Source organism: Erpetoichthys calabaricus, chromosome 17 (assembly GCF_900747795.2).
Source record: "Erpetoichthys calabaricus chromosome 17, fErpCal1.3, whole genome shotgun sequence".
NCBI classification, from domain to species: Eukaryota; Metazoa; Chordata; class Cladistia; order Polypteriformes; family Polypteridae; genus Erpetoichthys; species Erpetoichthys calabaricus.
Genome location: NC_041410.2, coordinates 90,683,272 through 90,710,546, shown reverse-complemented (window position 1 = coordinate 90,710,546; position 27,275 = coordinate 90,683,272). Strand labels below are relative to the sequence as shown.

Here is a 27,275-nt window from a genome sequence, read left to right as displayed (position 1 = left end):
TAATCCACAAGGGGAAATTCACATTCTCCAGCAAATATTCTACAAGTATCAGCAAAGTATAGAAAGTTAAAAGCAACATGCTATTTATAACAATAAAATAATACCAGTAGAAGAAAAGATGAACAGATTAAAAAGTCTGGATGTGAAAGCTTAGGGAAAATTAGCAGCGGCATCAAAAGAGGATATCATCATTAGTAACTCCACTGTGATTCAGCGTTCATTCATTCATTCATTCATTCATTCATTCATTCATTCATTCATTCATTTTCCATCTCTTCTCTGACCCACATATCTCTTTCCATGGCTACACCTGCCAACTCATGCTTTGGGATCCCAAAGGCATCACCAGGACATCTGGGAGAAGTCATTTTCCAGCGAACCCCGACCCGAGGTCTTCTTCTAGGCTAGTTCCACAGAGAGGTGTCTGGGAGGCATCTGTATCAGATTTCCAGACCACCTCAATTGGCTCCTCTCGCGGTGGAGGGTCAACAACTCCACTCCAAGTCTCTCCCAGATGCCTATGCTTCTCTAAAGGAGAGCCTAGACACCTATTGGAGAAAGCTCATCTCGGTTGCTTGTACCCGTCATCTTCCTTATTCGTTCATCACCCAAAGCTTATGGCCATAGGTGAGAATAGGAACATAGACTGACTGGAAATTCAAACAGCTTCACCTTCTGGCTTGACTCCTTCTTCACCAACCATGGATTGGTACGGCTACAACATAACTGTGTTCGCCACCCCAATCCGTCTGTCGATCTCACCATCCTCATTTTTCCTCCTAACTTGCGAACAAAACCTCCCAAGTACTTAAACTCCTTCACTGGAGGCAGTAACTCCAACTCCCTTTTGGAGAGAACAGTCCACCATTTGCCTTACTGAAGACCACGACCTCTGATTTGGAGATGCTGGTCCTCATCCCTGCCTCTTCACACTCGTCTCAATGTGCGCTGGAGTTCACAGCCCGATGAAGCCAACCAGGACCACGCCGTCTGCAAAAAAAGTGGTGGTGCAGTTCCACCAAATTGGATGCCCTAGACTGGGCCTTGATATCCTGTCCAAAGAAAATCATAAAATGGACAGGAGAGAAATCACACAGCCCTGGTGGAGTCCCACACACACTGGCAATGGTGCTGATGTACTTGCGAGTTTAGGGACACGACTCTCACTGCGGTTATATGTGGGCCGAGTAGCCCTCGTTAGGGTGCTTCAGTGTTATATAACAATAAAATGTGAAAACTTACAATTTAAAGGCACCTTATGCCCTGCAATAGATTAGCACTGCACCCTGTGCCTGGATTAGGACTATGGATTGTCACCACCCAGTGGTCCTGCAGATTAAAGGATAGGTGGATTACTGGTTTCTGAAGACCAAACTACAATTTTCTTTTTATTGGATTCCTGTTTTCCAGAACTTGAGTGGACGGAGTGGTTTGACCGGGATGATGAGAGGGGATCGGGAGACTGGGAGAAACTTTCTGATCTTCGGGCAGCTTTTCCTGGCAAAATCTGTGCTGCACCCCTGGACATTCAGGTACAACTCATTTTTATTTTGTTATCTGCCTGGGGTTTTGCTACCATCTCCCATAAATGGGCTTGTTGTGTTAGTTGGTGACTCTAAGTGAGTGGGCTCAGCAATGGTTGGTCCCATATACAAGGCTGATTCACATTTTATTATTATTACTTTGCATGTCTCCTTTATTTTAGGTGACGTGCAACATCCGGGATACAATTGGTTCCAATTCTTTTGTTTCTCCAATTGGCACATGGGCAGGTGAAATGACTTGTTCATGTTGACATGGTGTCAGTCGTGGGATTTAAACACATAACCTTCTAGGGGTTTTAAGTCCAAAGCATTAACCACTGCATCACACTGCCTCCTTTAAGCCTCAAAGCTGTTAGGATAGGCTCGGACCACCTCGACCCTGAAATGGGTAAGTGGTCAAAGCACAGAGGTGACAAGTGAGCCAAAGGAAACTTACATTTCCTTAAAGAGTTTAGATTTGCAATTTGATTCCTGACTACCGTCTTGTAATGTTTTTGTGGAAACAGGACATTAGGTTCATCGGCCAATGAGTGCCCCATGATGGACAGGCCACTAACCCACCGCCCGTTCCCACCTTGTGCCAACTGCGTTTTTTGGACTCTCATAACTTTGATTGGAAAGAAGTGAATTTGAAAAGAGATGGAAAACTACCTAAGATTGTATCTCCATATGCATGACTTTATGATTTCAAATTCAGTTTGGCTGGCATGACTGCTACCAGGAGGATTGGCTGCTCATTTTGATGTTTATTAAATCTGAAGGTAGAGGGATATTTTGAGCAATAAACAGCAGTGAGAGAAGAAGCAAATCAATGATTTCTGCAAGTGAAATCCCTCTGTGCTGGATAACACGGTTTCCTCTAATGTGCTTTGAAGCCGAGGGTTCAGCCTCAGAGTCTTCTCTGTAATCCATCAAGCTCACCATCTCTGTTATAGTCGGTGTTGGCGACTCGAACACAAGATGCGTACGAGACCAGAGAAAAGACATCAGGGGGCTCATATGCATACGCTGCTCCCTCTCTTGGAAGGGTTCCCATTTTGTTTTTATATAACATTGAATCCCAATGGATTTAATGTAGATTTGTATCACACTGATCAACAGAAAGAAGACTTTTTAATGTCAATGTGGAAAGAAAATAGTCGAAATGAATAAAAATAAAAAACACAAAATAATCCATCACATAAGTATAACCCCCTTTAATTTGACACCCCCCCCCCCCCCCCCAAAAAAAAATCATCACTCGTGCAGCCAATTGGTTTAAGAAGCCTCAGAATTAGTTCATTCGAGACCACCCATCTGGGGCTTCAGTTCATTGTCGACCAAATGGAAAGGTCCAGCCTGGGGTGAATGAGTATGGTGGGCTAACCTACACAATGAAGATAAATGAAGACCCCAAGACATTCTGTGTTAAAAGCCAAATTTCCCTAGGAACAAATTCTATCTATCTATCTATCTATCTATCTATCTATCTATCTATCTATCTATCTATCTATCTGTCTGTCTGTCTGTCTGTCTGTCTGTCTGTCTGTCTGTCTGTCTGTCTGTCTGTCTGTCTGTCTGTCTGTCTGTCATAAAATTCCTTTCCTGTGAATTTATCTAAATGTTTAATCTTGCCTACTACTCAGACAGACAGACAGACAGACAGACAGACAGTGTCTGTCTGTCTGTCTGTCTGTCTGTCTGTCTGTCCTATTAGTTTATTGTTAATCTACATTTGTAATCTTGCCTGCTATACCATCTGTCTGTCTGTCATAAAATATTTTCCTGTGAATTTATCTCAATTTTTAATCTTGCCTACTACGCTATGTCTGTCTGTCTGTCTGTCCATCCTATGAGTTTATTGTTAACCTACATTTTTATTCTTGCCTTCTATCTATCTATCTATCTATCTATCTATCTATCTATCTATCTGTCTGTCTGTCTGTCTGTCTGTCTGTCTGTCTGTCTGTCTGTCTGTCTGTCTGTCTGTCTGTCTGTAATAAAATTCCTTTCCTGTGAATTTATCTAAATGTTTAATCTTGCCTACTACGCTATGTCTGTCTGTCTGTCTGTCTGTTCATCTGTCCTATTAGTTTATTGTTAATCTACATTTGTAATCTTGCCTGCTATACCATCTGTCTGTCTGTCATAAAATATTTTCCTGTGAATTTATCTCAATTTTTAATATTGCCTACTACGCTATGTCTGTCTGTCTGTCCATCCTATGTGTTTATTGTTAACCTACATTTTTATTCTTGCCTTCTATCTATCTATCTATCTATCTATCTATCTATCTATCTATCTATCTATCTATCTATCTATCTATCTATCTATCTATCTATCTATCTATCTATCTATCTATCTATCTATCTATCTATCTATCTATCTATCATAACAAGTCAGAAAATGGTGGCAAGAAAATCTCCAAACCACTGAATAACCAGTCATGATGAACTGAAGGATTACGGTACAGTTGCTGAGACTGGAGAGACTGTGCAGACAACAATGGTGCCCATGTACTTCACCAGCCACAGAGTTATGTGAGAGTAGCAAAAAGAAAAAATGCACAGGGCATCTTGGCAGAAGGCACATGGGAGAATCTGAAGTCAGCTAGAAGTCGGTTCTGTGGTCTTATGAGATTAAAATTGAGGTTTTCAGCCTTCTGACTAATTCCCATATTACAGTGCACATTATCGGATGCCCACCGTCCATGCCATGAAGCATGGTCGTGGCAGCATCAGGTTACGAGATGCTTTTCTGCAGCGGGTCCCAGAAGGTTTGTGAGGAAAAAATGTATGTAGCAAAATATGGGGAAATCCTGGTGGAAAACCTAATGCAGGAAGATGACACACAAGTAATTGACAGTCTTTATCACATATTTAATTAGAGATTCTGTCATCAGGTGTAGGGTCTTTGTGTGTTTTTTTTTAAATACATTTCACACAAACTCTTCTGCCAAGCACATGTCCCCTGCAGTCTGCCATTCAATTCCATTCTTATTAAGAACAATGGGAAGTTCTGCTCAGTGGACTGTATTATGCTGACTACAAGAATTCCAAACAGAACTTTTCTTTAAATGGCTAGCAATGAATCAAATGCAAACACAGCATTTGTGATCGCATCAGCAGAAACAGGCACAATGTGTGGAAAACAGGCTGAAGTGTGCACACTTAGCCGAACCTAACCACTACGACGTTTTACTTCTGCAGGCAGCCACCCATGACGGAGTCGCTTCAAATTTAACAGATGAGGTTTTCTACAAAAATGACAAAGACTACGGCTTTGTGTGTCTTAACAAGGACCAGCCAGATGGCATCTGCAATAACTACAAAGTGCGCTTCCTGTGTGGAAAGCTTGGTAAGTGACTTGTGCCCCTGCATTTGTACAATCCCATATGGCATTATGCTATTTGAAATAGTCAGGGGGGTGAATTTTAGAATGTTTTTAGGATTATTGTGTGTGGATTATTAAAGTAATTTGTCTTAATTACTAAAATTACATCATCGTTTAATTGCAAATGTGGGAGTGACGTAAGTTCAACCTGGAAATAACGCAAAGTCTGGGCACTTTAATCAAAATATTTTCTCCCAAAATGTCTTCTGGCCCCTCTCAAAGATCTTCTGTTTCATTTTTTTTGTAGAATAAACATTTCTTCCTGGACATCCCATAGTAACCCTTTCTGTCTATCTATCCTGTATAACACTTTTCTTGTTAATTTATCTAAATTTGTAATCTTGCCTACTACACTATCTATCTATCTATCTATCTATCTATCTATCTATCTATCTATCTATCTATCTGTCTGTCTGTCTGTCTGTCTGTCTGTCTGTCTGTCTGTCTGTCTGTCTGTCTGTCTGTCTGTCTGTAGTTAATAATATTCTTTTCCTGTGAATTTATCTAAATGTTTAATCTTGCCTACTACGCTATGTCTGTCTGTTTGTCTGTCTGTCTATCTGTCTGTCCTATTAGTTGATTGTTAATCTACATTTTTAATCTTGCCTACTATAACCATCTATCTATCTATCTATTCTATATAATGCTTTTCTTGTTAATCAATCTAAATTTTATCTTGCCGAGTACGCTATCTATCTATCTATCTATCTATCTATCTATCTATCTATCTATCTATCTATCTATCTGTCTGTCTGTCTGTCTGTCTGTCTGTCTGTCTGTCTGTAGTTAATAATATTCTTTTCCTGTGAATTTATCTAAATGTTTAATCTTGCCTACTACGCTATGTCTGTCTGTTTGTCTGTCTGTCTATCTGTCTGTCCTATTAGTTGATTGTTAATCTACATTTTTAATCTTGCCTACTATAACAATCTATCTATCTATCTATTCTACATAATGCTTTTCTTGTTAATCAATCTAAATTTTATCTTGCCGAGTACGCCATCTATCTATCTATCTATCTATCTATCTATCTATCTATCTATCTATCTATCTATCTATCTATCTATCTATCTATCTATCTATCTATCTATCTATCTTTCTGACTACGCCTCATTTCTCTGTCTATTTAAAGAAAGACAAATTATTAAAAATACAAAAGGCTTTATAAAAGTGAGATGGACAGCTAGATATGAAATCCACACAGTGGATTCAGAAAGTACTCAGATGCCTTCTGTTTTTTCACATTCTCTTACATTGCAACCTTCTGCTAAAATCATTTAAATTAATTTTTTCCTTCATCAAGCCACAGTCGGTACCCCAGAATGACAAAAGGGATTTTAGAAATTTTTGCAAATTTGTTAAAAAGGCATTTCTTTGTTGTTTTATTAAAAAAATGATCTGGAATGATCGGAGCACATGGCTGCAACATAACAAAATGTGAGAAATGTGAAGGGGGTCTGAAAACTTTCCAAAAGTCCTCTCATTGTGTATTTAAAACAACGCAATTGAATGTGTGATTTTTTTGGCATCTATAGCTTCTCTTCAACATAAGTGGGTGCAACAAGCCTGCCCGTCCCTGCCCTTGCCATCCGTCTTTCGGACAACTATTTAAGAATTCAGAGATGCTGATGAATGCAAAGGGCGGCTCCAGACTGTTGACTGGTAGCAGGCTGCTCCATTCTGGTGCTGACGGGTGTTTGACGTGACCACAATGGCCACTCGTTGAGTTTTCCTTCCAAAGACGCAGCTTACAGTAGGCTGACGTTTCACTCTATTTATGTCATTGCAGTTCGGCCACAGGTGACCATCACCATAGACAGCCATTCGAACACCACGGTCCTAGAGCTTGCAGATGACGGCCAGTCCTGGAGGGCCGGTGACACTGTTGTGGTGGCCAGTACGGACTACTCCATGTACCAGGCGGAGGAATTCACACTCATACCGTGTTCAACTTGTGCTGCCAATCAGATTAAAGTTCAAGGTAGGACGCTTTTTCTATTTGGTCTTGAAGAATTTGATTTTTTTCCAATTTCAAGTAGTGTAGAATATCGGTTACCCGCCGACTTAAGAGGGGTGGGCTGGGATTCGTCCACTTGAGCAAGACAAGTCTACGTGATAATAGTGTAGTAAAGGCAATTCCAGTTTGTTTGTCCTTCTCCAGGTTAAGCCCCTCTGGGCAGTGCCATAGCTTGAGTTCACGCCACTCAGGGCGGAGCGGGGCTTCAATTTTCCGCCCTCCAACGTATCTGAATATGTTAACTTATTTAAATAGAAAATTAAAATGACGTATTGAGAAAAATTAAGATACATTTTGCATAGATTTATTTATATTGAGAAACAGCAATATTTTTTTAACATATGATTATTTATAAGCATCAACTAGACAAGAATATAGTACAGACGCACTGATAAGCCGTGTTCTGATTAGTTTAATATAATTACGCTGCAAAAACCAGAACCGGTGTAGCGTACAAGTGATAGGTGGGAATGAGCAAGAACACATTCGGATTGATAACGAAACGAAATTATACATTGTGAATTAGTTGTTTATCTTCCTAGAAATTATTATCGGTGTAATGAATTTGTGAATTTCCCCTTGGGATTAATAAAATATCTATCTATCTATCTATCTATCTATCTATCTATCTATCTATCTATCTATCTATCTATCTATCTATCTATCTATCTATCTATCTATCTATCTATCTATCTATCTATCTATCTATCTATCTATCTATCTATCTATCTATCTATCTATCTATCTATCTATCTATCTATCTATCTATCTATCTATCTATCTAATGTTTCTGCTTATTTTTGTTATTATTGTCTCATAAATTTCAACTGCCGTGTCTGATGCCGTCACAGAAGGACCGTCTGAAAATGATTTTTGAAGCATTTGTGGATGAAAATCAGAGAATTCATTCATGAGTGATATTTTTCTGAACCCTCCTGCCTACACGTGAAGTGTTCGGGGCTTTTTGGCCCCCCAAAAATGTGCTGCCCAGGGCAGACCACCCCCTCCGCCCGCTCGCCACTGCCTCTGGGAGCCCACCACAAAAAGCTGTTCATATACAGTATCTCACCAAAGTGAGTACACCCCTCACATTTTCGTAAATATTTTATTCTATCTTTTCATGGGACAACACTGAAGATATGACACTTTGCTCCAATGTAAAGTAGTCCGTGTTCACCTTGTATCATAGTGTGAATTTGCTGTCCCCTCAAAATAACTCAACACACAGCCATTAATGTCTAACAACAAAAGTGAGTACACCCCTAAGTGAAAAATGTCCAAATTGTGTCCAAAGTGTCGATATTTTGTGTGGCCACCATTATTTTCCAGCACTGCCTTAACTCTCCTCTCATGGAGTTCACACGAGCTTCACAGGTTGCCATTCCTCCATGACGACATCACAGAGCGGGTGGATGTTAGAGACCTGGCGCTCCTCCACCTTCCCCACAGATGTGTTTGGGGTCGTTATTATGTTCAGTTTCCGAAGTGAGGGGATCATGCTCTTCTTCAGTGTGTCACAGTACATGTTGGCATTCATGGTGCCCTCAATGAACTGTAGCTCCCCAGTGCCAGCAGCACTCATGCCGCCCCAAACCATGACACTCCCACCACCATGCTTGACTGTAGACAAGACACACTTGTCTTTGTACTCCTCACACACGCTTGACACCATCTGAACCAAATCAGTTGATCTTGGTCTCATCAGACCACAGGATGTGGTTCCAGTAATCCATGACTTTAGTCTGCTTGTCTTCAGCAAACTGTTTGCTGGTTTTCCTGTTCATCATCTTTAGAAGAAGCTTCCTTCTGGGACGACAGCCATGCAGACCAATGTGATGCCGTGTGCGGCGGGCGTATGGCCTGAGCTCTTACAGGCTGACCCCCCTCTGCAGCAATGCTGGCAGCACTCATACGTCTGTTTTCAAAAGACAACCACTGGATATGACGCTGAGCACTCAACTTCTCTGGTCGACCATGGCGAGGCCTGTCCTGTTAAACTGCTGTGTGGTCTTGGTCACCATGCTGCAGCTCAGTTTCAGGGTGTTGTCAATCTTCTTATAGCTGAGGCCATCTTTATGTAGAGCAACAATTCTTGTTTTCAGATTCTCAGAGAGTTCTTTGCCATGAGGTGCCATGTTGAACTTCCAGTGAGCAGTATGAGAGAGTGTGAGAGCGAGAACAGAAAATTTAACACACCTGAGAACACGAACGAGTCACATGACACCGAGGAGGGAAAATGGCTGATTGGGCACAATTTGGATATTTTTCACTTAGGGGTGTACTCACTTTTGTTGTTAGACATTAATGGCTGTGTGTCGAGTTATTTTGAGGGGACAGTAAATTTACACTGTGATACAAGCTGAACACGGACTACTTGACATTGGAGCAAAGTGTCATACCTTCAGTGTTGTCCCATGAAAAGATGTATGTGTACTTACTTCTGTGAGATACTGTATTAGGAGGGATTGTGACACCAAGGCTGTCTGATAGGCATGCAAAGATTTTGGTCCAAAATGTTGTTCTTTTGTCCATGGGCCCAGAACACGTGGTGGCCTACTGAGGCTGGAGCTCGAGCGCAACGTTCACAGGTTGGATCTTATCCCTGGAAACATTTTGGCCAATTTTAAATGAGATAAACGCACCCGATAAAAAGATTTTAAGTTAAACGACTGAATGCTCTGCCCATGCGGAGCTCGAGTGTATTCTGTGCACGGCAGCCTTCCGCTCCTTTTCTGAAATATGAAGTGACAGAAACTTTACCCGATGTACTCTGAGGGTTTTTGAAAGGAAGAGACTTTAAACTTGTACTTGTAATATTTATATTTTACTGTTATACTGTACTGCGGTGGGCTGGCACCCTGCCCAGGGATTTGTTCCTGTCTTGCACCCTATGTTGGCTGGGATTGGCTCCAGCAGACCCCCGTGACCCTGTGTTAGGATATAACGGGTTGGATAATGGATGGATGGATCGATGTTATACTATATTGAGGATTACTTTTGTTCTGTTCTGTGTATTGCATTTGTGAGATTTGCCCGGACACCACCAGTCGGAAACCACATCTTTATAAAAACCACACGTTTATTAAACATAAATAAACACAGTTCCAAACACCACACATTGCACACAGCGATTAATCACCCCAATAAAGTCCTTTCAGTCCAATCCTTGGCCTCCTATCTCCTCCAGGGAGCTTTGTCCTACTCCCACTCCCGACTCTGGCTCCCAGACTGTAGGAAGGCGGCGCCTTTTATTCCCGTCCAGATGTGCTCCAGGTGGCTGATGATGTCCATCCGGCAGCACTTCCTGGTGTGGCGGAAGTGCTGCCCTTTGCACCGGAAGCACTCCGGGCATCCCTGGCAGGTTCATCAGCCATCTTGCCTGGTGTGGCGGAAGTGACAATTCTCCAGGTCCGACGAGGCTTGAGGCGCCACCTGGCGGAGGCCACAGGTTCCATTGAGTTAAATCCCCTTTACTCTTCTCCCGTGGTCCTCTCCTAGTCCGGGGCGGCTGCCCCCTCGTGACCCGGATGCTGTTTAAGTCCCTTTCCGGTCCCTCCAGGCATCCCAGCCAGGTAAGAACCCCAGCGATCTGCCACACATTGTATTGACCTCCTTCTTTTTGACACCCACTGCACGCCCAACAAGGGGTCTCTCTTTGAACTGCCTTACACAAGGTTTCTTCCATTTTTTTTGGGGGGGGGGTAAGTTTTTCCTTCTCTTCTTCGAGAGTCAAGGCTGGGGGTCTGTCAAAAAGCAGGGCCTGTTAAAGCCCATTGTGGCACTTCTTGTGTGATTGTATTGTATTGTATTTAAAATATTTTTATAAATTGTGGAGATGCTATTGATAATTCCCCTGGAATAGAACAAGGTGGAAGGTGAGGAAAACCGGGCAGGTTCTGTTTAGCTTGAAAGAAGTGGAGGAGTTGTGTTGATGAGAAGTTGCATTTGGAGCGTAACGGTTTGTAGGATGATCACCACTGACATGTTTCTACACCTTGTTTGGAGTCCACTGGCGGTCAATACAGTTAATTGGACATGATTAGTAAAGGCACACCGCTGTCTCCAGAAGGTCCCACAGGTAAGGAAAAACCCAACCATGAGGTTGAAGGAATTGCCGGCGGAGCTCAGAGGCTAACATCTGAGGAAGGCTACAGAAAACTGCAGCACTGAAGGTCCCCGAGATCACAGCGGCCTCCATATTTCTTAAATGAAAGAAGTCTGAAACAACCCTGACTCTTCCTTTAGCTGGCCACCCACCCAAACTGAGCAATCATGGGAGAAGGGCCTGGGTAAGAACCTTATGGTCATTCCGACTGATCTTTAGAAAACCTGTGTGAAGATGGCAGAATATTCCAGAACTCTCCAGCCATCTGGGAGCCATCTGGCCTCTTCTCAGTAAAAGACAGCTGAAAGCCCACTTGGGCTTTGCAAAAAAAGGCACCTAAAGGTCTCTTTGAGACATAGCTGAACAGAGCAAAAAAGGATTTTAGACAATTTTTCCAATTTCTTAATAATAGAAAACTAAAATATTAATTTTACGCAAGTGTGCAGACCTTTTCCTTTGGCTCAGATGCAACCCATTCAAGTGATTACAGGACAGAGATATCCTTCTGGAATGCATGCTACAGAGCGTTTTGGACCTCGGACCCGGCCGGAGGTTCCCTTTCCAACATTGCAAAGCAAGACCCCACCAGAGCCTGGAGGTGAACGCAGTCAGACATCGCTGGAGGGACCTGCATGTAGCTCTCCTCCAATGGCCCCCATGCAATCTGATAGAGCTTGAGAGGGTCTGCAGAGAAGAATGACCACTGGTGAACTCCCAACAAGGTGAAGAAACATTTCAGTGATGACCAGTGGACTGGGATACACCTGAGCCAAAGGTCGAGTGTCCTTGCATTGTCCAGCCAGAGCCTGGAAGTGAACGCAGTCGGACATCGCTGGAGAGACCTGGATGTAGCTCTCCTCCAATGGCCCCCATGCAATCTGACAGAGCTTGAGAGGGTCTGCAGAGAAGAATGACCACAGGTGAACTCCCAACAAGGTGAAGAAACATTTCAGTGATGACCAGTGGACTGGGATACATGTGAGCCAAAGGTCGAGTGTCCTTGCATTGCCCAGCCAGAGTCTGGAGGTGAACACAGTTGGACATCGCTGGAGAGACCTGGATGTAGCTCTCCTCCAATGGCCTCCATGCAATCTGATAGAGCTTGAGAGGGTCTGCAGGGAAGAACGGCCACAGGTGAACTCCCAACAAGGCAGAGAAACATTTCAACGATGACCAATCTTTGAAAGGAAGAGACTTTAAAATATTTTTATAAATTGTGGAGATGCTATCCTAGTCTTCAAGACTGATCAATAATTCTTCTGGAATAGAACAAGGTGGAAGGTGAGGAAAATTAGGGAAGGTTCTGTTTAGCTTGGAAGCAGTGGAGGAATTGTGTTGATGAGAAGTTCTGTTCTTAAATTGCAAAGACTCTTATCTCTGTACAAGTCTCTTAGTGTTATAATCCCGGACATTTTCCAGACTTTGAATAGTGTAGAAAATGGTGGTTGTTATGTAGAGGGGCAAAAGATAAAAGCTGTTCTGTCTTAAAGTGCTTCCTACATTGGTTTCATATTCTGAGAGAATGAAGGGGAATTGGATTTTTAGTGTAATGATGGTAGTTTGTATTAACTGGGCCACAGAGCAGGGAATATAAAGACGTACTGCAAGATTTTATTTCTATAGCAGGCTTGTGGATATTCATCAATGTGTGTGTCCATGTCCAGGTCTTTATTGCTTGTATATTTGCCCCCCAGTAATAAAACTGAAAGTGAGGTAGTGCCGTGCCACCTACTTCTTTAGGTTGTTGTCAAGTCGGCCTTTAGCTGCGTGGATGTTTCGAATTCCCAGTAAATGAAGTTATGATTGCGTCTAATTTCTTAAAAAAAAGATTTGTTAATGTATATGGGGATTGTTTTGAAATGGAAAAAGAAGCTTGGGAAGGATGGAAGGTGGACCATCTAGTCACGTCATGTTTAATCTTTCCCATGCAGACAGCAAAAGTTTGTGGAGAAAAGAACTTTATATTTACTTGTAATATTTACCCCTAGATGTTTAAACTGATCTGCTAAGGTAAATGGTGGGAAGGTGTCCCGTCTAGTCTTGTGTGCTGGAGAGTTCAGCTTTTATTCAAATCAAGTTTCCTAATTAGGCTGAGAAAATAAGTTCTCGAGAACGTCACAGAATCAGTAGAAAGTAACGCAACACGAGAAGAGCTGGACACAAATATCGCCGAGAACGGAGCAATATGATACGGGTGGAAGCTAAAAGCCTAAAACTAAATATTTAAAGTATTAGCCTCTTGAGTCATTCATCCCACATCTTCCATCGGCGTCGGATCGTATGTGCGTCTTTATTTAGATTCTTTGGTTACGCTCCCTGCCTAATTAGTTTTTTGACTCTCCTCCTTCCTCCTTGGCTGTTTATTCTGGCTAATCCCCCATACCCGTTGCTCTGTTTATTTATTATTATCGTTTGTATACTTGCATTCCTGTGCCAGACAAACCTATCCATCTTGATGTTCCCGTAACTTTCATTTTTTAGCCTTTTGAGATTTACTGGGAAATGAGGTCAGTGTTCCAGTGACTCAGACTGGTTTCGTTGGGGCTGGCTATTCATAGATTGGAGTTGTTTTACTGATTATCGCAGATTTTCATTCTGTTGTTTATCATTTCTTGACTTTTGTTGTAATGTCACTGTGGACAGCATGGCGGCTCAGTGTTAATGGAAGCAGCGTCCGCAGTCTGAGCCCTGCTCTCTTCTTTTCTGTATGGACTTTGCATCGTCTCCCTTTGTCTTGGGGAGTTTTCTTCTCACTGCTCCAGTTTTCCGCCCGCATCCATACAGTTGATTGGCTCTTCCAAATTGAAGTCCGTATGGATGTGGTACCCGAGCACCCTGTCCCGTATTGCCTTCTACCTTACATCCAGATGCGGTTGTTGTAGGTCTGCCCAAGTGACCCCAAACAGAACTCCTTGGAAAATCAATGTGGAAGGAGCGATGGAGCTAGCTTGGAGTGTTGCATAAACATGCAATGAACTTTAAGGTGTCTCCAAGAGCTAGGAAAGCGTCTGCCTGGACTGATTACCGTGGCCAGAACATTGACCCGAGCTAGCAGTGCAGGCAGCAATGTGCTGTACGTTATCCCCATCCAATATGGCTGCTGCAGCTTTGTGATGTCACACTTGCCATCCCAAAGCATCATGGGGCACTGGGCCAAAAAAATTAAAAAGTCAGCCGCAAAGAGAATATAGTTGAAGTGGTGAACCTGGCAAATTCGCCACGAAAAACACTCTGATGAATTTTGCTGATCAACACTATTAGGTGCTTCACCACACTGCCTGCCTGTATTTTACTTTTTATTTATTTATTTTTTTAGTATTTAGGACTTTTTTGTTTATTTTTCAAGTCATTATTTTAAACAATGGTAGTGTCTGGAAGTGGGAAGCCACCAGCCGGAGATAAGGTGGAGATCATTTTAGCAGCCGATCAAGCTGGCAGAGACCCCTGGCCTACAAACCCAAAGTCTGAACGGGTTCACGCACTTGAAGTCATCTGAGTTTACTCTGCAGCAGCCGACTTGTTTTGATCGTTCAGACAAATTGCGTTTCGCGTGCACATATGTGAAGAATTCTCTCTTCTTTTTTTTTTTACTGCAGAAGGTTTGAGACAAACAATCAGTGGGCCAAAGGAAAAAAAAAAAAGTTCCTCCAGGCCATTTGAACAATTATTTAGGATAATTAAATTCAGCATAAGGTATTTTTAGTCTAAAACATTTATTTTGGCCCGACCGAGGTGCATTGGCTGTTTGGAAAATTCTCGTCAGTGCTTGTCGAGCTGAAGAATGCATAGGAAGTGGAAAACGCTGGATTTTCCTCAATGAAAGTGAAACATCTTCGGCCAGATGTCCCAGCCAGCTCTCCTGAGAGTCTGGAAATAGCGATCACTGATAACTCTGGGGTTTCTTTTATTTTGCTGACCTGAGAGTCAAATACAGTTTCGGGGCAAATTGTACCCAGAATGAAACGGCGAGACGTGCTGACACTTTTCTAAGCTGGCGCGTGCTTTTCACGTGCACCTTGGAAGCCGTAAACGGGTCCTCTGTAAGTGAGACGGCGGCTCGGGTTTCACTTTAAGTGATGTTTACCGGACAAAAAAACAAAAAGTGACTTACTTGGAGGGGTGGAAGGGGGTCAGAAGTGGAATAAACAGGAGCTGAGCGCAGCTTGGTGTGCCCTCGAGAGGGTCAGTTCAGGTAAGAATGTTGGGTTCATCTTCGTTGTAGCATTTGTGACATGTAAGAGGAGAAAATGCAGTCCTAGTTAGATAGTTTCCATGAGTATGGAATCATAAAGCAGTCCCCTTATACAGCTATTGGAGTAACGCCATTGGTATGAAAGACCCCCAGCGCTGTTTCTTGACACGCTTCTGTTGGCTGAAAGTCTTCAGTGTTGGTGTGTCAGGGATGGGGCTGTGCAGCGTTGTTCATAACGGCAGTCAGTTTCTTCTTCATTCTCTACTCCACCGCTACCTCCAGCACATCCAGAGGGCATCCCATAAGTGAGCCCATCTCCTCATTCAACTGGTTGACTTGGTGGGCTTCTCTTGATGTGATGTGATGTTGCAGGCCCAGCACACCACACTGGCCATCACAGACTTGTAGAACATGTAAAGGATGTCACTACCTACATTTAAGGAGCACAGTCTCCTAAGAATCCATTCATTTAATCGATTTAATGGGGACCAACCCAGTACATCGATGGGGCCCGTACATGCCTACAATACACGAAGCCAAACAGGGAGGACGTGCACAAGTAAATATGCAGAGGATTCAAACCCAGGACTCTAAATCCATTACAGTACCACAACCACAAAAAAATACATTCTGCACTTCAGTTGGTCTTAAGTACACTCCACAGAACAGCAGGTCGGCGTTGGGGTCCCAGGACTGATTAGCATGTTAAGGAAACCAGGCCTCCTCAGACTCGTACGTGGTAGTGGGGAATTATTAAACATGGGTGCAGGATTACGGCTCTGCCAGGAGTCAATGCAGTAGGAACGCGTGCTAAAAACAAGATCCTCAAAATGCACCAACACAGAAGGTGAAAATATAAAAGTGCATAGCGGGAGAAGAGTCAGGCCATCAGGCTCACTTTGTTAGGCCATTAAGAGCCATTAGGTGTCCACTTCACCGACATGCCTGCTGCCAGACCTCCAAATAGGAAATTAAAAAAATGCCTTATTTAAGCTCCATTAATTATTTTTATGTTGAGTAGAATATTTCTTCTATTGTGCTTTTCATTATGAATTTTTTTCCCATTTGCTGGGAACAAGAAATGTAAAAATAATTAGTCAGTCAAGTCTTAAACTATGAAGGACACAATTAGGAGGCTGCATTTACTCACAGTGAGCTTCAGCCATTAATTCAGCAGAAGTGAAGTTTATCTTATACTTAGTAAAATGACAAAGACAGATAGATAGATAGATAGATAGATAGATAGATAGATAGATAGATAGATAGATAGATAGATAGATAGATGGTATAGTTGGCAGGATTAGATTGATACATAGAATTTGGTATGGTTGGCAGGATTAGATAGATAGATAGATAGATAGATAGATGGTATAGTTGGCAGGATTAGATTGATACATAGAATTTGGTATGGTTGGCAGGATTAGATAGATAGATAGATAGATAGATAGATGGTATAGTTGGCAGGATTAGATTGGTACATAGAATTTGGTATGGTTGGCAGGATTAGATTGATACATAGATGGATAGATAGATGGTATAGTTGGCAGGATTAGATAGATAGATAGATAGATGGTATAGTTGGCAGGATTAGATTGATACATAGAATTTGGTATGGTTGGCAGGATTAGATTGATACATAGATGGATAGATAGATAGATGGTATGGTTGGCAGGATTAGATAGATAGCGTAGTCGGCAAGATTAAAATGTTAGATAGATTAACAACAAAGGCATTATATAGGACAGACAGACAGATGGAGGGTATAGCAGGCAAGATTAAAAATGTCTATAGGTAGATAGATAGGTAGGACGCTACACAAAATAAGCACAGATAGGCTGGCTGCTATAAATGGCGCTGTCTAATGAGCATTTCTGGTCTGTGATCCTCGATGACCCAATAACATTGGACTGATGAGGGGGAGAAGGAGGTCCGTCTGTAAAATTTCTAACGCCACCGGACTAAGAAGCGTTGCCGGTCCTCTGAGTAGAAACTGGAAATGGTGCCGTTTCTACATACTGGTGAACACTTCAAGAACTGGATTTGTCTAAGACCAGACTTTTCATTCTCAATCTTATTTATTGTTAATTTTGTAATTCTAATTTTTTATTTTATAATGTAGTGATCCGTGTGAGCTGCAGTAGCCTCATGTCCTGATGGTAACAACTGTCGTAGAATCTGCTGGTGCCAGTTACTGTGCAGGATGGCCGGGGTCTTTATTAATTCCGTTTGCTTTTTGTAGTGCGTGTGTGTCACGTATGTTATGGACAGAAGACGGCTGTAGTGTTCAGAACTGACATCTTCCCCTCCATAGTGCCCTGCAGCCCTGGGATGAGCAGGTGCCGTACCCGATGTAACACCTCCATTGAAAGTGGACTCCGCCGAGCGCCAATAGATGCTGCTGAGATTTAGTTGAAACATCCAGGCATTTATTTTGAATTCATTTGGTAACTTACTGTATCTTTTGACTTCAGTTTCTTTTTAATGTTTCAGGTTTGACCCTTTGGTATTTTCCTGAAGCTTAAAGAGCAATTTCAGAATGTCTCTTTACCAAGGGTGCTGTTTAGAGTTTAGCCTTCGTAGTTTTGATTCTTCAACGATTTATCAACAACATTTTCATTTCCCATTCCCTGAACCTCTTATAAAACCCTTACTGTCACTTTGTGTCACATCAAAATTGTACAAAAGAACGGCCAACGTTAAAGGATTGGGGTTTTCCTGGAGCAACGTGTTTAATGGCACCGATGCTGATAAATGATGAGAAATGACAAAAGCAAAACAGAAGTAAATAATGATAAGCTCCTTTAGGAAGGCAAAGTCTTCAAATCAAATGGCTTCACTGGGCCATTATGGCCTCTACAGATGACAGTCCACACTCCGGTCAGCTCTGTTCCTGCGTTTGTTTAATGTTAACCAGAAGAGGTGAGGATGCTGGAAGTGAGGTCACTTATCAGGAGTGGGATTGTCCTCCCCCTCTGGGGTGGTAGAGGGCTTAGTGACTGTGTCTTATCTGGACCCGTCCCCCATTTGACCCCTGGTGCAGAGCCTCCAGCACACTCCCATGATGCACCTGTGTGTGTGACAATATCTACTCTAACATTTAGCTGTTACCACCATTCTGTTCCATGGCTGACCTCTAGGGTTGTAATTTCTGTTCTCCTAACAGGGAAGGCTAAGTACCTTCACATCGGAGAAGAGGTGGATGGAGTTGACATGCGAGCTGAAGTTGGACTGCTGACGAGAAACATATTCGTCCGCGGGGAGATGGAGCCTCGGTGCTACGGCAATGAAGCCTGCAAGTTTTTCGACTTCGACACGTTCGGCGGACACCTGAAGGTACCGTGTTACATAAAGTCAATTGGGGTGCTTAGCTAAAAAAAAACAAAAATGAGAGGTGGGACTGAAGGCCGGAGGAGAAGAAGAAGAAAAATTACAGTAGTGAGAAAACTTTACAGGGGGTGAAGAACTGGCCTGAATGATGGAGGCTGTATTGGCACTCGGTGTTGTGGCACCCTAAGTGGGTTCTGTGTCTTTGACTAGATATTGGGGGCATTAAGAGAGGCCAGAAGCGGTGTGTATGCCAGTTGGTGGACTTGAGATTTTCCTAGACATGCACGGCGAGGGTCTTGTGACTTATTGGCAAAGCAAAAATGGCACCTTCAGCCTGCCTCCGGGACCCTCCTCAGGATTAAGCAGACTTTGGTATAACACGGCTATAAGGAACACCAGGTGTCTCCAGACAGTGCCCACCAGTGGCCATGTAGCTGTGTGGACCCTTCTAGTAAAAACCCAGGATGACGTTTAGAGGGCACCTCCGGTGACAACATTGAGTCATTTATGGGATGGGAAGAAACAGGTGGCCTAAGGGGGGAGAAAAGTGAATCCTACTGTTTGATCGTATGGAGGAAGCCACCTGACCAGATCGATGGGTGCAGTCCCAGACTCTTGAGTTTCATTTGTCGTCCCATGGTACTCTGGGACCTCATCGGTTCGTTGCTCTCTTTGCATCTCTGGGACACAAAGCAGCTATGTGTGACATTTTGAACTTTCTTGGCGTGTGTTCCGACTTGGAGATGCCAGAAGAGTGCTCTTCTTCTCTTCTCATTCTCCATCCAAATTTCACAAGCATCTGTCAGACAAAAAAAATGTTCAAACGTTCCAGCTAATTATTCTCATTGGTTAGTCATCGCGTCTTCACATCTGATCCAACGAAAAGTCGTCGACAATGTGAGGGCTTTGGCTGCGAGGGCCTAACGAGCCGTGTCTGAAGCCATTCGCAAGGCTTTTCAACAAAAGCAAAAAAAGCAAAAGCTGCCGTTTCATCACCCGGAGTATTCCCTTCTTTGAACTTGTAGACAATCCGTGACAGGCGGCCCTAGCATCATCGCGAAGAGGAATTAAAATCAGATGTGCTTAATGAAATATGATTTGTAAACAACCAAAAGAGGCTAATAAGGAATTATATTGTGCAATAAAAATATAATCATAACTGCCACATGGCACAGGCTGCCAGAAAGAGCCGTTGGCAAGAAACGTCACTTGTAGCGCGTTCATTTTGAAACAAGGCCGTAATGGCGAGGAGTTGAATCAGCTTCAGTTTATTACTAATGATTGTCAAATGTCCTTGCGAAAAGGTCTTGCGATTATATATAATATATCCATCCATCCATTTTCCAACCCGCTGAATCTGAACACAGGGTCACGGGGGTCTGCTGGAGCCAATCCCAGCCAACACAGGGCACAAGGCAGAAAACAATCCTGGGCAGGGTGCCAACCCACCGCAGGAATATATAATATATATATAATATAAAGGTTTAGCACTTCTACAACGGACTCCGTACGTTCTCAGACCCCTTCACTTTATCTAGCCATCCATCCATTATCCAACCTGCTATATCCTAACTACAGGGTCACGGGGGTCTGTTGGAGCCAATCCCAGCCAACACAGGGCACAAGGCAGAAAACAATCCTGGGCAGGGTGCCAACCCACCGCAGGAATATATAATATATATATAATATAAAGGTTTAGCACTTCTACAACGGACTCCGTACGTTCTCAGACCCCTTCACTTTATCTAGCCATCCATCCATTATCCAACCTGCTATATCCTAACTACAGGGTCACGGGGGTCTGTTGGAGCCAATCCCAGCCAACACAGGGCGCAAGGCAGGAACAAATCCTGGGCAGGGTGCCAGCCCACCACAGGGCACACATACAGACACACCCAGTATACACATTAGGGACAAATTAGGATCGCCAATGCCCCTAACCTGCATGTCGTTGGACTGTGGGAGAACGGGGAGAACATGCAAACTCCACGCAGGGAGGACCCGGGAAGCGAATTTACTGCAAGGCAGCAGTGTGCCACCGTGCCGCCCCCCTTCACTTTATCGTGTTGCTAAATTCATTTTGACATTTGTGTCCATCAATCTGACACTCCATACCCCATAACTCTCATTCCTAGGCGTGTTCAGACCCTTGGCGGTGGCTCTCCAGTTTGTGCTCGGCTTGAATTCTCCTTGAGATGTTTCTAGAACTTGACTGGAGTGTGTCGGTCCGGGTCGGCTCCATGTTGCCCGATTGCTTCCAGGAACCTCTAAAACCCCAAAAACAGTCGACAACGTACCCGAGGATGAGCCGGGCAAATGAGGACACACACATACACAGAGTGAGCAAAGGGGTTGGTGCAAAGTGTTCAGTGCTTTTTATTAAAAATGAAAAATCAAAGAGCGTTCAGAAAAGTGCAGAGCTTCCAAATGCAAGTCAGTAAAAAAATAATCTGTAAAATCCAGGAGTCAAGTCAGGGTTAAAATATTACTTAAATACAGATTGGACAGTTGGGAGACAACCAGAGAGGCGAGATTGCGTTGGTTTGGATAGGTGCAGAGAAGAGATGCTGGGTATACTGGGTGAGGGGTGCTAAGGATAGAGCAGCCAGGCAAGGGGAGAAGAGGAAGGCCTAAGAGAAGGTTTATGGATGTGGTGAGTGAGTCTAGATAGATAGATAGATAAACTATATTATACTATAGATTGATGGATGGATGGTGTAGTAGGTAAGATTACAAATTTACATACATTAAATACAAAAGGCATTATATTAGATAGATGGAAAAAATTCATTATGTTAGCTAGATAGAGAAGACACTATATGATAGATAGACATGTTAAGCAGTAAATGATTGATAGATAGATAGACATCATCATTTATGGCTAATGACCTGATGGATACGACTCAAATGACAGTCAGGTTGTCTCCCCACCTATGAGTGATGTTTGTAACCCTTCGATGCCCGTAAGGTACATTTTTTAGCACACTCACCTAGGAACATTAACATACACACATGAGCATTCGAATCCTGGAAAGAAGTGCATAGGAAAAAAGTGCACAGGAAATATTTTATTTTATTTTATGGACCATCCAACAGCCCAATACCCCAATTAGCACAAATTAAAACATACAAGCTTATAAATACGTTTAGTGAACAATTATACAATTTTGTTTATTGCGATGTATAATATAAAATTTTTTTCTTCTTTGCATATATGCCTTTGCAGTGTACGCATTTTTCCGTGTGCGGTTATTACCCGTGCGCTTATATGACTGTGGGCTTTTTTCTGTGCAGATATTTCCAGTCACCGAGCATTCAGACACCTGGGCCTCAACAGTGGAATCCCCCAAACTCAGTTCCCACCTGAAATCATTAATGAATCAGTTTAGTTGCTCAGTTAATTCATTAACTGTCAGTGGAGCAGGACGGTGACAGCAGTCTGTCGCTGAAGCTGCTCCTCTGTCTGGAGATGATCCTGTTCAGTGGATGCAGTGGATTCTCCATGATTGACAGGAGTCTGCTCAGCACCCGTCGCTCTGCCACGGATGTCAAACTGTCCAGCTCCGTGCCTACAATAGAGCCTGCCATCTTCACCAGTTTGTCCAGGCGTGAGGTGTCCCTCTTCTTTATGCTGCCTCCCCAGCACACCACCACGTAGAAGAAGGCGCTTGCCACAACCGTCTGATAGAACATCTGCAGCATCTTATTGCAGATGTTGAAGGACGCCAATCTTCTAAGGAAGTATAGTCGGCTCTGTCCTCTCTTACACAGAGAATCAGTATTGGCAGTCCAGTTCAGTTTATCATCCAGCTGCACTCCCAGGTATTTATAGGTCTGCACCCTCTGCACACAGTCACCTCTGATGATCACGGGGTCCATGAGGGGCCTGGTCCTCCTAAAATCCACCAGAAGCTCCTTGGTTTTCCTGGTGTTCAGGTGTAGATGGTTTGAGTCGCACCATTTAACAAAGTCCTTGATTAGGTTCCTATACTCCTCCTCCTGCCCACTCCTGATGCAGCCCACCATAGCAGTATTGTCAGCAAACTTTTGCACATGGCAGGACTTTGAGTTGTATTGGAAGTCTGATGTATATAGGCTGAACAGGACTGGAGAAAGTACAGACAATGGGTGTGACAGAACAAGATGGAGAGGACAGGAAGATATGGAAGAAGATGATCTGCTGTGGAGACCCCTAACAGGAGCAGCCGAAAGAAGAAAAAGAAGACTTGTGTTCTGTTCTGTGTATTGTATTGTATTGACCCCCTTTTTTGACACCCAACCTACCTGGAAAGGGGTCTCTCTTTGAACTGCCTTTCGCAAGGCTTCTTCCATTTTTTTTCCCCTTGTAGGGTTTCTTTTTGGAAGTTTTTCCTCATCTTCTTAGAGAGCCAAAGCTGGAGGGGCTGGGGGAGAGGGGGGGGCTGTCAAAAGGCAGGGCCTGTTAACTCTTTCAGGGCGGGTGTCGACTTTAGTCGAAATTCAGGGACGGAGGACGGTAATCAGCTGTGACAAAACCCGCTGTTATGTTTTAATTCGGCTCTCTTTATAGTTAGCTTTGTTCATTTGACCATTTGAGTAGCGCAGAGCAAACACCCCCTCAAGTGGCGTCGACATCTGGCGAAAGAGCAAAGCGAATGCGCAAAACAAAATACTGCGTGGATGACGTTTTGCATGTCATATCAACTGAGTCGGACTCTGAGTTGGCGGATTTTGATGTTAGAAATCTGGAGATCGAAACGAAGTGTGCAGCTGGTCGTGGTGCTGCACATGTCCGTGTAGCTAATGGGCCTACGCTAACGTTCACCAGGGAGGACCGCCTCTAACGATGACAAAAGGTACAAACCAGATAGCGTCACACTGCGACCACTACTGCTGCGCGAAGACAGATGGATAGATATATAGATATGAAAGGCGCTATATAATAGATAGATGGATAGATAGATAGATAGATAGATAGATAGATATGAAAGGCGCTATATAATAGATAGATAGATATGAAAGGCGCTATATAATAGATAGATATGAAAGGCGCTATATAATAGATAGATAGATAGATAGATATGAAAGGTGCTATATAATAGATAGATAGATAGATATGAAAGGTGCTATATGATAGATAGATAGATAGATATGAAAGGCACTATATGATAGATAGATATGAAAGGCGCTATATAATAGATAGATAGATAGATAGATATGAAAGGTGCTATATGATAGATAGATATGAAAGGCACTATATGATAGATAGATATGAAAGGCGCTATATGATAGATAGATAGATAGATATGAAAGGCGCTATATAATAGATACATAGACAGATATGAAAGGCGCTATATAATAGATAGATATGAAAGGCGCTATATAATAGATAGATAGATAGATATGAAATGTGCTATATAATAGATAGATAGATAGATATTAAAGGCGGTATATGATAGATAGATAGATAGATATGAAAGGCGGTATATGATAGATAGATAGATAGATAGATATGAAAGGCACTATATGATAGATAGATATGAAAGGTGCTATATAATAGATAGATGGATAGATAGATAGATATGAAAGGCGCTATATAATAGATAGATAGATATGACAGGCGCTATATAATAGATAGATATGAAAGGCGCTATATAATAGATAGATAGATATGAAAGGCGCTATATAATAGATAGATAGATAGATAGATAGATAGATATGAAAGGCGCTATATAATAGATAGATAGATATGAAAGGTGCTATATGATAGATAGATAGATAGATAGATATGAAAGGCACTATATGATAGATAGATATGAAAGGTGCTATATAATAGATAGATGGATAGATAGATAGATATGAAAGGTGCTATATAATAGATAGATAGATATGAAAGGCGCTATATAATAGATAGATATGAAAGGCGCTATATAATAGATAGATAGATAGATATGAAAGGTGCTATATAATAGATAGATAGATAGATATGAAAGGCGCTATATAATAGATAGATAGATAGATATGAAAGGCGCTATATGATAGATAGATATGAAAGGTGCTATATGATAGATAGATAGATAGATATGAAAGGCGCTATATAATAGATAGATAGACAGATATGAAAGGCGCTATATAATAGATAGATATGAAAGGCGCTATATAATAGATAGATAGATAGATAGATATGAAAGGTGCTATATAATAGATAGATAGATAGATATGAAAGGCGGTATATGATAGATAGATATGAAAGGCGGTATATGATAGATAGATAGATAGATATGAAAGGCACTATATGATAGATAGATATGAAAGGCGCTATATGATAGATAGATATGAAAGGCGCTATATAATAGATAGATAGATAGATAGATATGAAAGGCGCTATATAATAGATAGATAGATAGATAGATATGAAAGGCGCTATATAATAGATAGATATGAAAGGCGCTATATGATAGATAGATAGATAGATATGAAAGGCGCTATATAATAGATAGATAGACAGAGTTAAAGCCCATTGCAGAACTCCTTGTGTGATTTTGGGCTACACAAAAATAAATTGTATTGTATTGTAACGGTAACGTGCGGTGAGAGTTTACTTTGTATAGGGCTTGCCACTGGAAGGGGCGTGGCTTCATGAATGAAGGAAGTGACCTCATCATTCTTCTGCGGTTTTCTCCTCCTCCTCCTCCTCCTCCATTCTAAGGAAATACATGGAGCAAACGTCAGTGGTGTTGTCACACTGATTACCTTCTTCACATTCACCCAGCACACACACACAGTCTCAAGCACAAAGTACCCACCCCAGAGTTATATAACACAGAATGACACCATTAATTTAGTGTGGAGAAGTTCTCACCCTGCCCTTCAGAAGCCCCCCAATGGGATCTCGTGCGCACACCACGTGAGTGATGGCTGATCGCAATGAGCCTGGGTGGGTGCAGTGACCTTCCCAGCCATGACACAATCTCCCCTCACTCCTTCATGTCCTAATCCACACACAGGCAACCAAGAATGAGAATTTTTCATCCCAGCACCTGCTGGTTGCTCAGCCGTCCCTTTCGTACTGGGGGCAGCGAATGTAGGTGGTCTGTCAGCCCCGATTCCTACAAACCGAAACTTGATCAGTGGGTTTAGAAGTAGATGAATGGGTGAAAACCAACGTCAAGGGCTGATTCTCTATGTAGAGACGGACGCGTTTCAAAGTCGGCGGACAGCTGAGCTTCTACCCACTCAAAATTGCTATGTATATAAATAATACACAGTAAAGGTTACCCTGCGTTTTCTACGATCGAACAAAAAGCCCTGACTTGCTTTTACTTGCTTGCAGGCTTTGATTTACGTGTCTGGGTTTGTGGTGGTGTTTTTATTTTTATAACCACCACAGGAAACGTGTTGGTTTTTCAGTTTAATCATCAGCTGGAAAAGAGCAGGCCAACATGAAGAGCTCCTATCTGTGTAAACACGGCCATCGGCACGGTCAGGAGAGCAAAACTTCACAGAGAGCTGCTGCAAGAGTGCCCCCTGCTGGCTCATTTTTGGTATTAGTGTGATATTCCTCTTTGTTTGAAATGTTTCTGATGTCACTTGCAACACATACAGTAGATGATCAATGGGTGTGAAGTTTAATATTCAGTGTGTAAAAAGCATAACACATTCAAGAGCTTCTTTTTATTCAAATCTAAACTTTATAGCAGTCGTGAGGATGCTAAGATTTACACCGTCTGGAGATTTTCTAATGGGGACTCCAGGAACGCACCCAGCCTTGAGCTGGCAGAGACACTGATAAGCCCTTGAATGACGAGATGGATGTTTGCCTTCATTGTACTTCAATTCCTTACTATACTAGTTTTCAAACGTTTTTCTTTCATATATATATACTGTATATATACAATTTGTGGAATATAACCTGAATAGGCGGCACGGTGGCGCAGTGGGTAGCGCTGCTGCTGCACAGTAAGGAGACCTGGGTTCACTTCCCGGGTCCTCCCTGCGTGGAGTTTGCTTGTTCTTCCCGTGTCTGCGTGGGTTTCCTCCCACAGTCCAAAGACATGCAGGTGAGGTGCAATGGCGATTCTAAATTGGCCCTAGTGGGTGCTTGGTGTGTTGGTGTGTTTGTGTGTGCCCTGTGGTGGGCTGGCATCCTGCCCAGGGTTTGTTTCCTGCCCTGCGCCCTGTGTTGGCTGGGATTGGCTCCAGCAGACCCCCGTGACCCTGTAGTTAGGATATAGCGGGTTGGGTAATGGATGGGTGGATAACCTGAACACAGACAGGCACAGTGACATAAGTCCCAAAAGCATATGCTTTTGTTTTTCTTCTGCTGCCCTTTACACAACACACAGCACCAGAGGCGTAGCTAGGGGACAACTGAAGATTTCGTGCCCCGTCCTGTTTGCCAAAATGCAATGGGGAAGGGAAAGAAAATTTTAGAATGGCACCCCCCCCCCAGGATGACCCCCTTGCCGCCCCCCAGCTACGCCTCTGCACAGCACACAGTTCTTCCCAATAAGGCTCAGTCCATTCACTTCTTCTTCTTCTTTCTCTCCGTTTCTCTTCCGCCTCCACTCCTCTCCTTTCAAGCTTTGTCCTCCTCCTCCTCCCAACTCAGACACTGAACGGAGTGAGGCGGCCCCTTTTATACTGCACCCGAAAGTATCCCAGGTGCTCTCTGGTCTCCATCTGGCAGCACTGCCAAGTGTGGAGAAAATGCTGCAGGTGCACCCAGATCCTCCTCTG

General features: G+C 42.8%; 1 protein-coding gene across 1 annotated transcript in view; it reads left to right on the top strand.

Moving 5' to 3' along the window:
* LOC114644327 (cell migration-inducing and hyaluronan-binding protein) overlaps window positions 1-27,275 on the top strand; it is a 264,051-nt gene that overhangs the window by 173,970 nt on the left and 62,806 nt on the right. The window contains exons 9-12 of the mRNA XM_028792468.2: window positions 1,411-1,532; window positions 4,733-4,880; window positions 6,706-6,897; window positions 18,394-18,563. Coding sequence (XP_028648301.2) covers window positions 1,411-1,532; window positions 4,733-4,880; window positions 6,706-6,897; window positions 18,394-18,563 — 632 coding nt within the window. The remainder of the gene's footprint in view (window positions 1-1,410; window positions 1,533-4,732; window positions 4,881-6,705; window positions 6,898-18,393; window positions 18,564-27,275) is intronic.